Genomic DNA, 14,611 nt, shown 5'->3' with positions numbered 1-14,611 from the left:
TTCTTATGTCCATACATTTTTTATAATTGTTAAAATATAAATTATATATATATATATATAAATGGATGTTCAAATATAGAGAAAATAATAATTGTGATTTATTGTAACAATTATATTTGCTTCATATATCTTAAACTTTTAGAAAAAGCCAATAGAAACATAAGATAGAATAAAAAAAAATAATAATATAAATAAAAAACCAACTAAACCAAATGTTGTTGCATTTACGTTGGTATATATATATACTAGTGGTTTGTCCGCGCTACGCCCGGGATGCGTGATGTTGTTCGTTATATAATGTGTGGTTTTTCTATGTGTTTGTATCAGTGAAAGTAGAACATGTATTATGTGTATATATCTTCAGGGTTGGTTGTATGGTTTTAACATTTGTATTATGTGTGGGTTGTAGATTTATTGGGTGTAGCATAGAAAGTGATTTGTATGCTAGTAAGCTTGAATGTGTGAAGGAGTTTTTTTTTTTTTTTGCTAAAATATTTTATATTAAAATGCATGAGAAGAAAATGTTTTACAAAGCGTAACTTAGTGGCAAATGCCTTACAAAGAACCGAACCCGAAACTGAAAGCAGCCCCAAAATATATACTCCATTAAAAATTGCATTTGTCCAAGTGAATAACTAAGGAGAAGAGAAGAAATGTGATGATTAGCAGGTGGGATAGTTATGAAGCTACACGAGCAGTGAACGGTCAAGAGTGCCAAGCTTGGAAAAGGACCGACGCAAGCTGCGGGTTGCCTATCCGGATGGCAGCAATTCTGAGCTTGATGATAGTGTGTATCTCCTTGATGACATCAGGGGGGATTCGAAATCTACTGCGGTGGAGGCGCCCGCTGCGCTCTGCCCACAAACAATAGATCGCAGCTTGCCAGCCCAAGAGGGCTAGGAGTCTGTTGTGATGTGGGGTTTTGAATTTTTCTAACTCTGTCAAGATTTCATCCCACTCCCTCGGTGTAGTGAACCCTGATCTCGCTGCCACTGAGTTCCAAACCTCCCAAGAGTATGAGCAGTTGAAGAACAAATGATCCCTTGATTCAAGACTCGAGTTACATAGTATGCAAACAGGATCAGTATCAGCTCCCCACTCTACCATTCTATCTTTAGTGGGACATCTGTTTAGAACAAATAGCCAGGAAAGGAATTTGTGTCTTGGAATGCCATTCGAAAACCAGACTTCTTTGGACCAAGGAACTTGCTGATGGAGCACTCGCAACAGGTTATATATATCTCTTGTTGAGTAGGCTTTTGAGAGCTTTCCCTGCGGTATCCAGTGATAGGTGTCTGCCTCGTTAGTCAGCTCTATGGTAGAGAGATATGACTGGATGTTTACGTGTCCTTCTGATCTCGCAGGGGGTAGATGCCAAGCGCCTTGCTCCCATAGTTCAGCCAAGGTAACCGTTATCGGGATTCCAGTGTTACGAGTGCTTTGTCCTCTAAGGTATTTGGTTATGCTCCCAAAAGGTGACCAGTTACTAGACCAGAAATAGAAAGTTTCGCCATTCCCCACCGCCATCTTAATCCAATCGAAGACAGTTTCACGCTGTAACAGTAGGTAGTTAGCCAACCAAGAGTTCTTTTGCTTCTTATTTATGACCCAGAAGTTGTTGATGTTTCCATCAAGGACCTCAGCAAGATACCAAGTCGCCCAGATCGAGTCCTTTTAGAAGAAAAGAAGCCAGATGAGCTTTATTGCACAGGCAGCATTCCAAGTGACCCAATTCCTCAAACCCAACCCACCTTCCTGTTTTGGAACAGAGACTTTCTCCCACGCCACTTTCGCACCCGCACTTCCTTCTAGTTTCCCTTTCCACAGGAATTTTGAGCAAAGAGCATCAATCTCCGCTAAGCACGCTTTGGAAAGAATATAGGCAGAGGACCAGAAGTTGATAATTCCAGATATGACAGTTGAAATCAATTGTAACCTTCCAGCAAATGACAGCGTTCTCAGTCCAAGTGAGGAATTTGGATTTAATTGATTGGATCAATGGAGCGCAGTTGAGCATCGATAGCTTTTTCGTACACAAGGGCACCCCCAGGTATCTGACCGGTAGTGAGCCAGCAGTTAGACCAGTCGACGTAGAGATTTCTTCCATTTCAAGAGGCTTCAGCCCTGCATAGTAGATAGATGTTTTATCAACACTCATCCCAAGTCCCGATCTGGCTTCAAAGTCTCAACACCACTAGGATAGAGTTGACAGACTCCACAGATCCATCACAAAATATAAGTAGATCATCAGCAAAGCATAGATGGGTGAGGCCTGTCCTTTCACATTTTGAGTGATACTTAAAGTCTCCTCTCCGGGCGGCCTGATTCAGAGCGAGAGATAAGCAGTTCATGGCAATCACAAATAAGTAAGGGGAGAGAGGATCACCCTGTCGCAGTCCCCGCTTACCCTTGAAAGAACCGTGGAGCGAGCCGTTAAAGCCAACAGAGAAGGAAGTAGCGCACACGCACGCTTCAATCCAGTGAATGAAAATGTCATGCAAGTTAAGACCCCTTAGGCATTGGAAAATGAACTCCCATCTGATAGTATCGAAGGCCTTCGCTATGTCTATCTTGATAGTGATCCGCTTCTGGCCGCCATTCTTGTGATACCCTTGCACGATTTCAGAAGCGAGAAGAGTGTTTTCAATGAGTAGTCTACCTCTGATGAAAGCTGTTGGCCTCCGTTAGAATGGTCTTTAAGCGTTTCACCAGAAGTTTGGAAATGGCCTTGTAGGTAGTGTTGCAGCAAGAGATCGGACGGTAGTCCGTAATTGCCGAAGCTCCTGGTTTCTTTGGCACTAAGGTAAGAATCGTAGCATTTGTTGAAGCAGGTAGGCAGGTAGGAATGTGTGAAGGAGTTGAGACGAAAGAAAGGGGATTATTATTATGAAATTAGGCTATGCATGTTGGCGTGGCCTAGCAGTGGCCAGTGGGGATAACTATATTGGTGAGGGATAATTGTGTTGGTGAGGTAATTTTAATTTTCTCCCTTTTGCAAAATTCATGTGGGCCCATGTGCTGGATTGTCTGTATGAGTTTCGTATTGTGTTCGGTATGTCCATTTGTGTTGCATTATTCGTATAGCATCGCTTCTAGTTTTTAAAAATATGTGTAGGTTTGCGTTGTGTTTAGCTGTTTGTGAAGTATAAGTGTAGTTGCAGGTCAATATTTTAAAAACCAACAGTGGCAGTTTCCTAATGGTTGTACAGTCATTTGTTGTGGACATTTGGGTTATTTCGGTTGACGTCTCTGAAGTGTTATAGAAATCAATATGGAGAAACAGAAGGACTATAACTTTCAATCTTGGATACAATTTGATAACCAAGCAAACTATTTACCCAGACGGTCATATATATTATTGTGGACACTATACGGCTTTCTTAACCAGCCCCAAGATTTCTTTGCACTCTCCACATATATCAAAATAAGAGGAGTCTCAAATAGGTATCATATACAATCTTTGAATACTCAGTGTTGTGAAACATATCCATATTTTACTCAAATAAGCGGAAGCCAAAGCACACAATGCACCACAAATTTGCAAAGATCTTGCTGTTCAGGAACTCTATATCAGTTTTGTTCATCTGCCTCTCTGGACGTTGATCTGGTCCCTGTGTGCAGCACCATATCCTTTTCACCAGCTCTAACATCCTTAATCCTTGAAAGATCTTTTTTTCTCTTCTTGTTGCTCCAGGGATTGTAAAAAGTTTGTTTAATGAGGATCCTTGTATTCCTAATCTAATGGAGGTGCATTTACTCCTACAAACAACAAAAAGCAAGAGCCAGAAAGCCTTTATCTAAACCTTTTTCGTCGACAGTCTTGGTTTGAGTCATGGCATACAAAACCATGATGTCTCTTGGAAATAAAAAGAATCAAGATCAAGACAACTCAGAGTGCTCTCATTTTTCTGGAGAAAGTAGAATTAAGAACATACCTGATTTTTGGTCGTGGAGTGGAAACTGATGAGTCGATCAGACATGTTAGTAGTTTGATGAGAAACCCAAGAATAGTGCCCAACAACAACTGCACCCCAATCCATTTAGTAAGAAATAATTCCTGACATATAAAAACACATAACTTAACTATATTAATGGACCAATGCCATTAAGGAGATGCGTATATAATCTTAGACGTCTAAACAAACTAAATCACTTGAACTAAGACCAATGATATATTCATAATGCATACCCCATGTGCAGTATAGGGATGCATATTAGTTTAAAAGAAGTTGAAAAATCACACAAAAAGAGCAGATATCTTAACTACTTGATGGTGTGGCAAACTATAGTAGTGTCTAGAAGCTTGAACCGAGCCATTTATGAGCGTATAGAGCTGAAATCAGGCCGAAAAATACCAACAAAAGGAAAAAGAAATGTCATTAGATATGATAGAGACCAACCCCAAAAAAATACAGATAACAAAACATCAAAACTTGGATCATATGGTTGTAATGAAAACGCTTCCGGAATTTCTAAGCAAGAGTAAGGATATATGTTTAGAGAATAACCTAGCATCAACTCTAAATTAAGACAGAGGAGACGGGATTCTCACAGCTACTTGAGAGCGAGCCTACCAGTGAAGTACGGCCGAACTCAAGACTAAGGAACTCAAATATACGGGAAACATCATAGGTAAAGTTCAAACCTGCCACTAAGAAATCTTCTGTTCCAGGCTTCAAGACCTTAATCACGACATCCTCTTGTTAGCCTCTAAGCCCTGCGCCATGGTTCATGGACCTGTTCATGATGGTTCTTTTAAGTAGAGAAGAGTACATAAAAAATGGATTCAGATAAAAAACCAGAAGCAGAAGAACATACTTGTGCTATTGAGGCTGATGCAAGTTGTGTAGGGTCAACATATTACGTTGTCTATGGATCTACCAAGTTCCTCTTGCAAAATTTTATGAACTTCTTCAAAAGGAACTGGAGGAGCTTTGCTGAAACTCTTTGACATATTCTGGTGGGAAAAAAGTTGGTGCAGAAGCTATAAACCACGAATTAAAAAAATTATTGAAAAGAAGGTAGAATGGGAAATTGATAAGAAAGAGCAATATAATAACTACGCTAACGTTAGACATGTATTTCACATGTTTCTACCGGTTAACCAATGTCCACATCGCCAAAGGATACAATCTGCTATACATTATTTAAGCAACATGAATTACCTGGCCCAACTTAATGTAAGTAGTTCACATGTGTTCAAAGAGCTTCCTCAAATATAGAGGAGACAGTAGACCAAGATGACAGTTGGTAATCCACCAGACACTCTTGTGCACTGAAGCGAGTCACAGGAAGAAAAATTTGAGCTCACAGGAAGTGTCGAGGGTCTTACTCACATAACAGAAAATTATGAACGATTCACTTGAAACCTAGTAAGAACAGTTACCTTAGAATATCATTCAGCCACTCTCCTCTGACCCAACAAAGGCCTGAACGCCTTTGGACAAGGCGTAACGCACCACCTGGATCTGTGTTTATCGATGTCTGAAATATATCCTCCACCAACTTGGGTAAGTTTTGAATCCGGCATGCTTCAAAAGCTATGTGAGCAAGGACATGGATCAATAAACTGTATTCAAGAAGGTTAACGTGACTTCAAGCAAAAGCTCAACCTAAAAGGCCATTTGTCGCCTTATTTTAGAAAGTTGTATCGAAGATATAAATCTAACTAAAAGAAGGAAGGAAAAGATCGTTACCTTCTTGTCCACAAAACCAGATCCACATCCAGACGCTCACATGCTTTCTTCACATTACTGGTCTCCCAAAATCGAAGAAGACATGTCACAACTATCTCCTTGCAACGTCCAGCCTTCAAATTGGAAAAGTGGAGTTGGTTAATTGCCATCGGTGGAAGCTCTGTTTAAAGGGTTTTTCTAGATTATGATTCGATTAAATTTTGTTTTGAAAAACCTTGACGACACATATAGTCCCTTAGGTTTGTAATGGAGGTGAGAAAACTGAATCGACTGAATTACAGAGAAGACAGTGAGGTTACAATGGGATTCATATCGTCAAGAATATTATGATCGTGATTTAAGTAAAGACGCCACATGTCAACAAAAGCTCATGGTATATGCTGAGGTGGAAGCTTAACAAGAGAGAAAACTCTCCTTTATTATTATAAATAGATATACCGCATATCATTAAGTTTGGTCCCCACAAAATTTGGTCCCACAAACTTGACAGCTAAAGAGACCCACTTGTTTCACGATTTTCCTTCACCCAAATATGGCATTTCTGTCCCAAATACACCTTAGAAACTGAAAATGTGCTTCTCAAGCAACATGTGTCTTTAAGTTGTAAGGAAAGTCAAGAATGTGTCCTAATAGGTAATGCATTCTAGATATTTTACCAACACGTGGGACCCAGGGTATTTATCCTTTCCAGAACATTACAACCAATTCTTCTAGCTATTATTTAGTTCTTTGGTTTCATGTTTTGGGTTTTATAATTATCCTATCAGATATTAAAAATTATATTTTCAAACATTTTTCAAAAAATTTGTTCCGGGTGCGGGTTGGGTCGGATATCGGTTTTTGGATATAACACTTTAAGAACCGTTCGAGTACATTCTAATAGAGTATAAGATTTTGATTTTCAGGTCGATTTTGAGTCGGATTTTTTGGGTACGAATATTCTTGACTAATTATGTTAGGTAATTACTAAAAAAATATAATATGTTGCAAACTTTAGAAATAAAGTCTAAAAATAATTTCTGAAATACATAGAGCACAAGTGTATATTTATGTAACTTGACATATTTACTATAATTACCAAAATAACCTATTCTATTAAATTAATATTAATTACAAAAAAACACAAATATAAAATTAAATTTCTCAAAAAAAATTAAAATAAAAAATATAAAGGGCGACTCAGAATCTAGTTATTATTAACTCGGGGTATTATGGATCTATTGCAAAGATTAAAATTAATCTTTAAAATGAGGTGCAACCATAGATTGAATTTTCTCTTCGGATAATCAGATAAAACCTAAAACATAATTTTGTATCTGACCACACATATTTAAGTATTGTAAGATTGTTTTGGGTTCTCAAAGTCTCGTACCACTAAAACCTTTGTGTGGATGGCAACTTGGCATCAGATTTTAAATGCATATGCTAGAAACTGATCAGAACTATATTATTTTTCTAAGACAAAAAGAACAAAATGAAAAAAGGTTCTCGTGATACAAAAACAGTAACTCGAAGCTTAACTATTAGTCCATTAAAAATAGGAAAAATGATTGACAGCTACCCGAAGTATCGGCTACCACATGATTAACCATGCCAACTTTAAAAATGCACACTCAACTACACGAAGTATATGGATTACATGCTAACATCCCTGAACTATATGTTGTTATGTTACTAACATCATTAGCTTAATTTAATCTGTCGGAAACGCCTCGTGTTGGAAACGCCACGTGGACGTCGGAGATGGTAACGGCATGTGATTTGCCGTTTGGTTAATTGAAACCCGAGATCGACCCAATTAAAAAAAAACCAGACCCAACCATTATTAAACAAGAGTTTTATTGTGCCACAAATGAGATTTTTGGCCCAAAAAAACCTAACATAATATTTGGTCTCTTTCTTTCTCGCGACAAAGGGGGAAAATCCCAGAATCCAGGGTTCATTCGAAATCGAGAGAGAAGAAGGGGTCCGTTTGAAACTTAAGTGACGAGGGTGAAATATGAGAGAAGTGTTGTTGTGAAAGTTGTGTCTTTCTCATTAGCTCTCACTATCAATATATAGTGGAGGTTCATAAGGGTTTACAACAAGGAGAGTATCTACACATTTATTACATATTGACCACAAAGATATAGTCTTGGTCAAAGCTCATAAATGCTCCGGTTGAATGAGTCTTCATCTTGACTAGTCTCGGGCGGATGTAGACGGACCGGAGACGGGTGTAGACGGACCGGATAGTCTGGTCGGATGTAAACCTCCTTGATGGTTAATGGCAATCCACATATCCATATCATGGATTTATAACACTCCCCCTTGGATGCCATAACCATATCGGGCTTGTAATGTGCTAACGTTGCCTCATTAAAACCTCTCCCGGAAAACCCAAAACCCAATGTGGTAAAAAGGGAAACCAAGGACAGGAAAAAGAGTACAACACACATTACTCCCCCTGATTTGGACATCACTGAAGGTCCTTGAGTCTTCGCATGCCAATCTGCTGCGTGAGCTTCCTGAATGTGCTGGTGGGAAGTGATTTGGTGAAGAGGTCGGCTTAGTTCTCACTTGACAGGATTTGAGTGACGCTGACCTCCTTGGCTTTCTGCAACTCATGTGTGAAGAAGAACTTGGGTAGTACATGTTTGGTTCGGTCACCTTTGATATACCCATCTTTGAGTTGAGCAATGCAGGCTGCATTATCCTCATATATGATGGTCGGACCATTGTCCTCGACCATTCCACTATCTGATCGGATGTGTTGAGTCATAGACCTCAACCATACACACTCACGACTTGCCTCATGCATGGCTAAGATTTCTGAGTGATTTGATGATGTGGCTGCTATAGTTTGTTTCATGGAACGCCATGATATTGCAGTACCACCATGAGTGAACACATATCCGGTTTGGGACCGAGCATGGTGTGGATCAGATAAGTAGCCTGCATCAGCAAAGCCTACTAAACCATCTTTGGTTTCATTGGTATAAAATAGACCCAAATCCTTAGTTCCTTGAAGGTAACGTAGGATATGTTTAATTCCATTCCAGTGCCTTTGGGTCGGACATGAACTAAAACGGGCTAGGAGACTCACGGCAAAACATATATCTGGTCTAGTGTGGCTAGCCAAATACAGTAACGCTCCTATGGCACTGAGGTAAGGCACTTCTGGACCCAGGACATTCTCATTCTCGTCCTTAGGACGGAATGGGTCAGTGTCCACTCCAAGGGACCTCACGACCATTGGGCTGGTCAATGGGTGAGCCTGGTCCATGTTAAATCTCTTGAGTACCTTTTCTGTATATGCCTTTTGATGCACAAGGATTCCTCCTTTTATGTACTCAAGTTGTAACCCCAAACAGACTTTAGTTTTACCTAGGTCTTTCATTTCAAACTCTTTCTTGAGATATTCAACTGTTTGGGCGATTTCCCCAGGGGTTCCAATGATGTTCAAATCATCAACATACACTGCTATGATAACAAATCCTTTGTTTGCAAACTTCTTTATAAAGATACATGGACTGATAGGGTCGTTCTTATAGCCAACTTTGGCAAGGTATTCGCTTAAGCGATTATACCACATTCGACCACTTTGCTTAAGTCCATATAAGGATTTGTTCAGCCTTATGCAGTGTTCTTCTCGAGAACCTTTATTAGCTTTGAGCTCAACACCCTCTGGTAATCTCATATATATTTCGTTATCCAGTGGACCATAAAGGTATGCGGTTACAACATCCATTAACCGCATATCCAAATTTTCTTTGATGGCCAGACTTATTAAAAATCGAAATGTAGTTGCATCCACCACAGGGGAGTATGTCTCCTCATAATCGATGCCTGGTATTTGTGAGAATCCTTGTGCAACAAGCCGTGCTTTGTATCTTACAATTTCACCATGTTCATTTCTTTTCCTCACAAATACCCACTTATATCCCACTGGTTTAACATTATAAGGTGTCCGGATAATCGATCCAAAGACATTCCTTTTCTTAAAAGATTCTAACTCCACGTTTATGGCTTCTTTCCATTTGAGCCAATCTGATCTTTGAGTGCACTCTAGTATAGACGTGGGTTCATGATCCTCATCTAAGTCCATAACATCAAGGGCTACTTGGTATGCAAATATATCATTGATGTCGACATCATTCCGGTTCCATCTTGTCCCAGACATTAAATAATTAATTGAGATCTCATCATTAGCACCTTCAGTACCATGAGGCTCGGCGTCCCGAGTCTCATTGGTTGGTACCTTAGGCATGGCCATTTCGGCCTTGTCTGGACAATCTATGACCTCGGTTTCTTTTGCACCTTTCTTTAGTTTCCGAGGTCTTTTATCTTTGGAACCAATTGGTCTACCACGCTTAAGACGTGCTTTAGACTCTGTAGCCACTTGATTGTGTCCATCTTGGACATCAATACTTATTGGTGCATTACAAGCTGGTATATAGGACTTAGTCACTCTTTTCGGGTCAGCAAAGGAATCAGGCAATTGATTAGCTAGCTTTTGCATATGAATTATTTTCTGGACCTCTAAATCACATGATTGAGTCCGAGGATCTTGCCATGATAAGGATGTTTGATTCCATACAATTTCTTTGCCCAGCTTGTTATTTTCTCCCCCTAATGTTGGGTACTCTGATTCATCAAAATGACAATCAGCATATCTGGCCTTAAATAAATCTCCAGTAGTAGGCTCAAGATATTTAATAATGGTTGGAGAATCAAAACCAACATATATTCCCATCCTCCTTTGAGGTCCCATTTTTGTTCTCTGTGGTGGTGCAATAGGGACGTACACAGAACATCCAAATGTTTTGATATGGGATACGTCTGGCTCATGACCCGAGAGTAATTGGGATGGAGAATATTTATGTTCACTGGATGGCCTTATGCGTATTAATTCAGCAGCATGTAATACCGCATGTCCCCAAGCTGATACTGGTAGCTTCGACCTCATGAGTAATGGTCGAGCAATCAACTGGATTCTTTTAATGAAGGATTCGGCCAATCCATTCTGTGTATGTACATGTGCCACGGAGTGTTCCACACTTACCCCCATGGACATACAGTAATCATTAAAAGCTTGGGAACTGAATTCACTTGCATTGTCAAGACGTATAGTCTTTAGTGGAAAATCTGGAAAATGGGCTCGCAGTCTTATGATCTGTGCCAATAGTCTTGCCAATGCTAAGTTTCTAGATGATAATAGACAAACATGCGACCATCTGGTCGATGCGTCAATGAGGACCATAAAATATCGAAATGTCCCACAAGGTGGGTGTATTGGTCCACATATATCACCATGTATTCTTTCCAGAAAGTTTAATGTTTCCTTACTCACCTTTCCAGGTGATGGCCTTATTATTAATTTCCTTGTGAGCATGGAATACATGTAATGCTCATAGGGATAGTTATCCTATCTTTCAAGGAATGGCCAGTTGAGCTCGAGATTATTTTGCGCATCATGGATCTGCCAGGATGGCCAAGCCTTTCATGCCATTGTTTAAAGGCTTCTCTGAACTCATTAGGAATTGAAGTGTTAGCCTCACTCGATTTTATATTGGCACAATAGAGGCCTATTGATATAGCAGGGATAGTCTCTAGGACTTTCTTATGGCCTTGGGCATTTTCATAAATCAAGAGGAATTCTTTCTTTCCCTCGCCCCTAGTTTCAACATGTAGATCATTCATGCGAATGTCTTTGAAACTTAACAGATTTCTCTTTGATTTTAGGAGAATATAATGCATTAGAATGCAAAGTCATAGAACATAGGAAAAAGACATAAAGCCAAATCAAGAATGCAAAGACAAAAGCAATATGATATCGAAATCTTCATATTCAGCCACTTGTAAGGAGGTCTGAAGTCTCAAAGTCCTCATGATCATCTTTGTCATGGGCTTGATCATCCTCATGATCCAGATCATTCTCATTATCATAATGGACCAAATTTGCCTCAAGTTCTTGCCCTTTATGCTCTCCTGGTAGAGCTTAACAAGGTGTTGGGGAGTTTTGCATTTATTAGCCCAATGATTGGTCATCCCACAACGATAGCAAGCAGATTTGGTCGAGCTCGAGCCATGGGTTTTGAAGTCGGACTTATACCCACGGTTAGCTTGATGACCTCGGCTGTAGCCTCGGCCTCGGCTGCGACCAAGATGGTCTCGTGGTTGAAATCCACGGCCACGTGGTTGAAACCCACGGTTACGACCTTGCCATCTACCACGGCCTCTCATGCGACCATGGTATGACTCTCTTGGAGTCTCATCCTTTGGCTCTACGGCCGCATGTGCCTCAGGCAATGCTTTAGCACCAGGAGGCCTTAGCTCACTGTTCATCATGAGCAACTCATTGTTTTGCTCAGCTAGCAACAAACAAGAGATTAAGGCAGCATAAGTGGAGAAACCCTTCTCTCGGTACTGTTGCTGAAGCACAACATTGCTGGTGTGGAATGTGGAGAATGTTTTCTCCAACATATCAGCATCAGTAATAGTCTCACCACAAAGTTTCAACTTTGAGACTATTTTGAACAAAGCCGAGTTATACTCTTCCACAGACTTATAGTCTTGGATTCTCAGGTTTCTCCAATCATAAAGGGCTTTTGGCAATATCACAGTTTTCTGATGATTAAATCTGGTTTTCAACTCTGTCCAAAGTTCCAGAGGATTCTCAATTGTGAGATACTGGTCCTTGAGACCTTCAGCAAGGTGATGGCGAATGACAACAAGTGCCTTGTAATTATCCTTGTCTGATGGCTCAGTGCCTTCAGTGATAGTATCACCAAGGTTTCTGGACCTTAAGAGGATTTTGGTATCAAGCTCCCATTGGAGGTAATTATCTCCGGAGAGATTGAGGGAAGCATATTCAAGGTTGTTGATTTTCGACATCTGAATCAAATATCCATAAAGGAGTAAGGATTCATAATATAATTCAGGACTTGAATTTATATGCCAAGGAGATTGATGATTTATTTGCATTTTATTTTCAGAAAATATTTTATATGCATTAAGATAAAAATTTTGTCAATCAATATGGATGGATTAAAATGCATCATGGACAAGACAAATAACTTTTATAATGTTCAAGATATTTGTAAACCAAAGTAGATTTTCAAAATCGGTTAAAACTTGGTTTATAATTTTGAATAAAGCAAATGTACTAAATTTTAAATGGAAACCGATTTTGTCTAACTATATGCAAACAGTGTGAATCATTTAGATGCAAACAACATGAACCACTTCAGACGCACTAGTATCATCATTGCTAAAGCTATGCGAACATGTATGTTTGGTTTCAATTATGTGATACCTATGTCCAGTTTTAACAATATGATAGTTGGATGCATGCAAAGGTCAGTTCATGGATGATTCAAGTTCGATCTAATGATTTACTAAATGATACTATCAGGTATGCAAATGATCAGTTCATAATTTAATCATAGAATCAGGTTCAAGGATGAAACTAGATCAAGTTTTATTTTAACTAGCAAACTTTGTGATCAAAATTCAGTATGATATAAAATCAGTTCATGGTTGGTTTAATTAACAATATGATCAAATGATTTCAACCAGATTTTATTCTATCTTATGACATATCAATTTTAAAACAAGACTATGGCTTATAAAACTTTAGACATAATTTTCAGTCAAAGATATGCACTTAATAAATTCAAACAAGCATTTATAAAATCGATTATGCATTTATAAAAATCATAAAAGGTTTTTAAAACTTTGATAGTTACAAAATAAATATTAATAGTCAAGGATATGCAATGAATGATTTTAATTTCGATTTTATTGATGGGTTGACTGATTTTAGGAGTTCTGGCCGAAAATGGCACAACAAGGGATTGATGGAATTTTGTTTTGGCCAGATTATACACTTATGTTTATCACATCTGGTAAAATGGCCAAACAAAAGGATTGAATCAAAAAGGTTTAAGCTTTCTCTAATAATTTTATGATTCATAAGTTTTTATAAACAAGATTCATGTAGATCTTTAGGTATTTTGATAAGTTTATAAGTTTTTTTAGAGAAACATAGAACCTTTAGAGAATTTTAAGTTTTATGGATTCAAGATACTTTTAGAATCAAGTTTCATATGGATCATATGGATCATAGAAACAAGATCAATATTTTAAATCCATAGATTGTTTATAAGTTATGGATTCATATAGATCCTAGATTTGTTTCAGACATAATGGTGTTCTATAGATTTCAAGGTTTTGATTTGTTTACCTTTTTCACCACAAGAATCTGAGAGGACCACCGTGAGAGTTGGCCGGAATTTGAGAGAGAGAGGAGTTTTCCGGCGGAGAGAGAGAGGTGGCCTGGTGGAGAGGAGGCTGAGCGCCGGTGGAGCAAAGGCTGAGCACCGGAGGAGCTGGCCGGAAAGAGGATCGCCGGCTGAGAGAGATTTCTCAGGTGGAGAGCACAATCGTGCTGATAACGTGTTAGAAATATGAGAGAAGTGTTGTTGTGAAAGTTGTGTCTTACTCATTAGCTCTCACTATCAATATATAGTGGAGGTTCATAAGGGTTTACAACAAGGAGAGTATCTACACATTTATTACATATTGACCACAAAGATATAGTCTTGGTCAAAGCTCATAAATGCTCCGGTTGAATGAGTCTTCATCTTGACTAGTCTCGGGCGGATGTAGACGGACCGGAGACGGGTGTAGACGGACCGGATAGTCTGGTCGGATGTAAACCTCCTTGATGGTTAATGGCAATCCACATATCCATATCATGGATTTATAACAGAAAAATGATTGACAGCTACCCGAAGTATCGGCTACCACATGATTAACCATGCCAACTTTAAAAATGCACACTCAACTACACGAAGTATATGGATTACATGCTAACATCCCTGAACTATATGTTGTTATGTTACTAACATCATTAGCTTAATTTAATCTGT

General features: G+C 39.0%; 1 protein-coding gene and 1 long non-coding RNA gene across 8 annotated transcripts; both read right to left on the bottom strand.

Annotated features, from left to right (window-relative positions):
* Nucleotides 1-705: 705 nt before the first annotated feature.
* Nucleotides 706-2,158, bottom strand: LOC106442201. The gene is made up of 3 exons (XM_013883915.1): nucleotides 1,918-2,158; nucleotides 1,729-1,865; nucleotides 706-1,671 (listed from the first exon to the last, which is right to left on the bottom strand). The coding sequence occupies exons 1-3, from the start codon at nucleotides 2,156-2,158 to the stop codon at nucleotides 706-708; spliced, it is 1,344 nt and encodes a 447-aa protein (XP_013739369.1).
* A 1,273-nt stretch (nucleotides 2,159-3,431) lies between these two features.
* On the bottom strand, nucleotides 3,432-7,987 carry LOC106444002. 7 transcript variants are annotated; one of them, XR_001288135.3, is made up of 6 exons: nucleotides 5,697-7,987; nucleotides 5,387-5,540; nucleotides 5,166-5,275; nucleotides 4,819-4,957; nucleotides 3,936-4,737; nucleotides 3,432-3,759 (listed from the first exon to the last, which is right to left on the bottom strand). It is a non-coding gene; the product is annotated as an uncharacterized LOC106444002 (long non-coding RNA). The 7 variants fall into 7 exon arrangements; XR_007326581.1 differs by having other exon boundaries at nucleotides 3,432-4,057; nucleotides 4,265-4,737; XR_007326584.1 differs by having other exon boundaries at nucleotides 3,432-4,333; nucleotides 4,646-4,737; nucleotides 5,697-7,984.
* Between the last annotated feature and the right edge of the window lie 6,624 nt (nucleotides 7,988-14,611).

Source organism: Brassica napus, chromosome C7 (genome assembly GCF_020379485.1).
Source record: "Brassica napus cultivar Da-Ae chromosome C7, Da-Ae, whole genome shotgun sequence".
In the NCBI taxonomy this organism is placed as follows: domain Eukaryota; kingdom Viridiplantae; phylum Streptophyta; class Magnoliopsida; order Brassicales; family Brassicaceae; genus Brassica; species Brassica napus.
This window is presented reverse-complemented; position numbering and strand designations above follow the sequence as displayed.

What these genes read in the sequence shown, in the direction of transcription:
- LOC106442201 (XM_013883915.1), bottom strand. Translation starts at nt 2,158, where the DNA reads ATGAGTGTTGATAAAACATCTATCTACTATGCAGGGCTGAAGCCTCTT. An exon ending in GGTTACAATTGATTTCAACT is followed by an intron (nt 1,866 to 1,917) that starts GTCATATCTGGA and finishes TTCTTTCCAAAG; the next exon opens with CGTGCTTAGCGGAGATTGAT. An exon ending in GGTTGGGTTTGAGGAATTGG is followed by an intron (nt 1,672 to 1,728) that starts GTCACTTGGAAT and finishes TTCTTCTAAAAG; the next exon opens with GACTCGATCTGGGCGACTTG.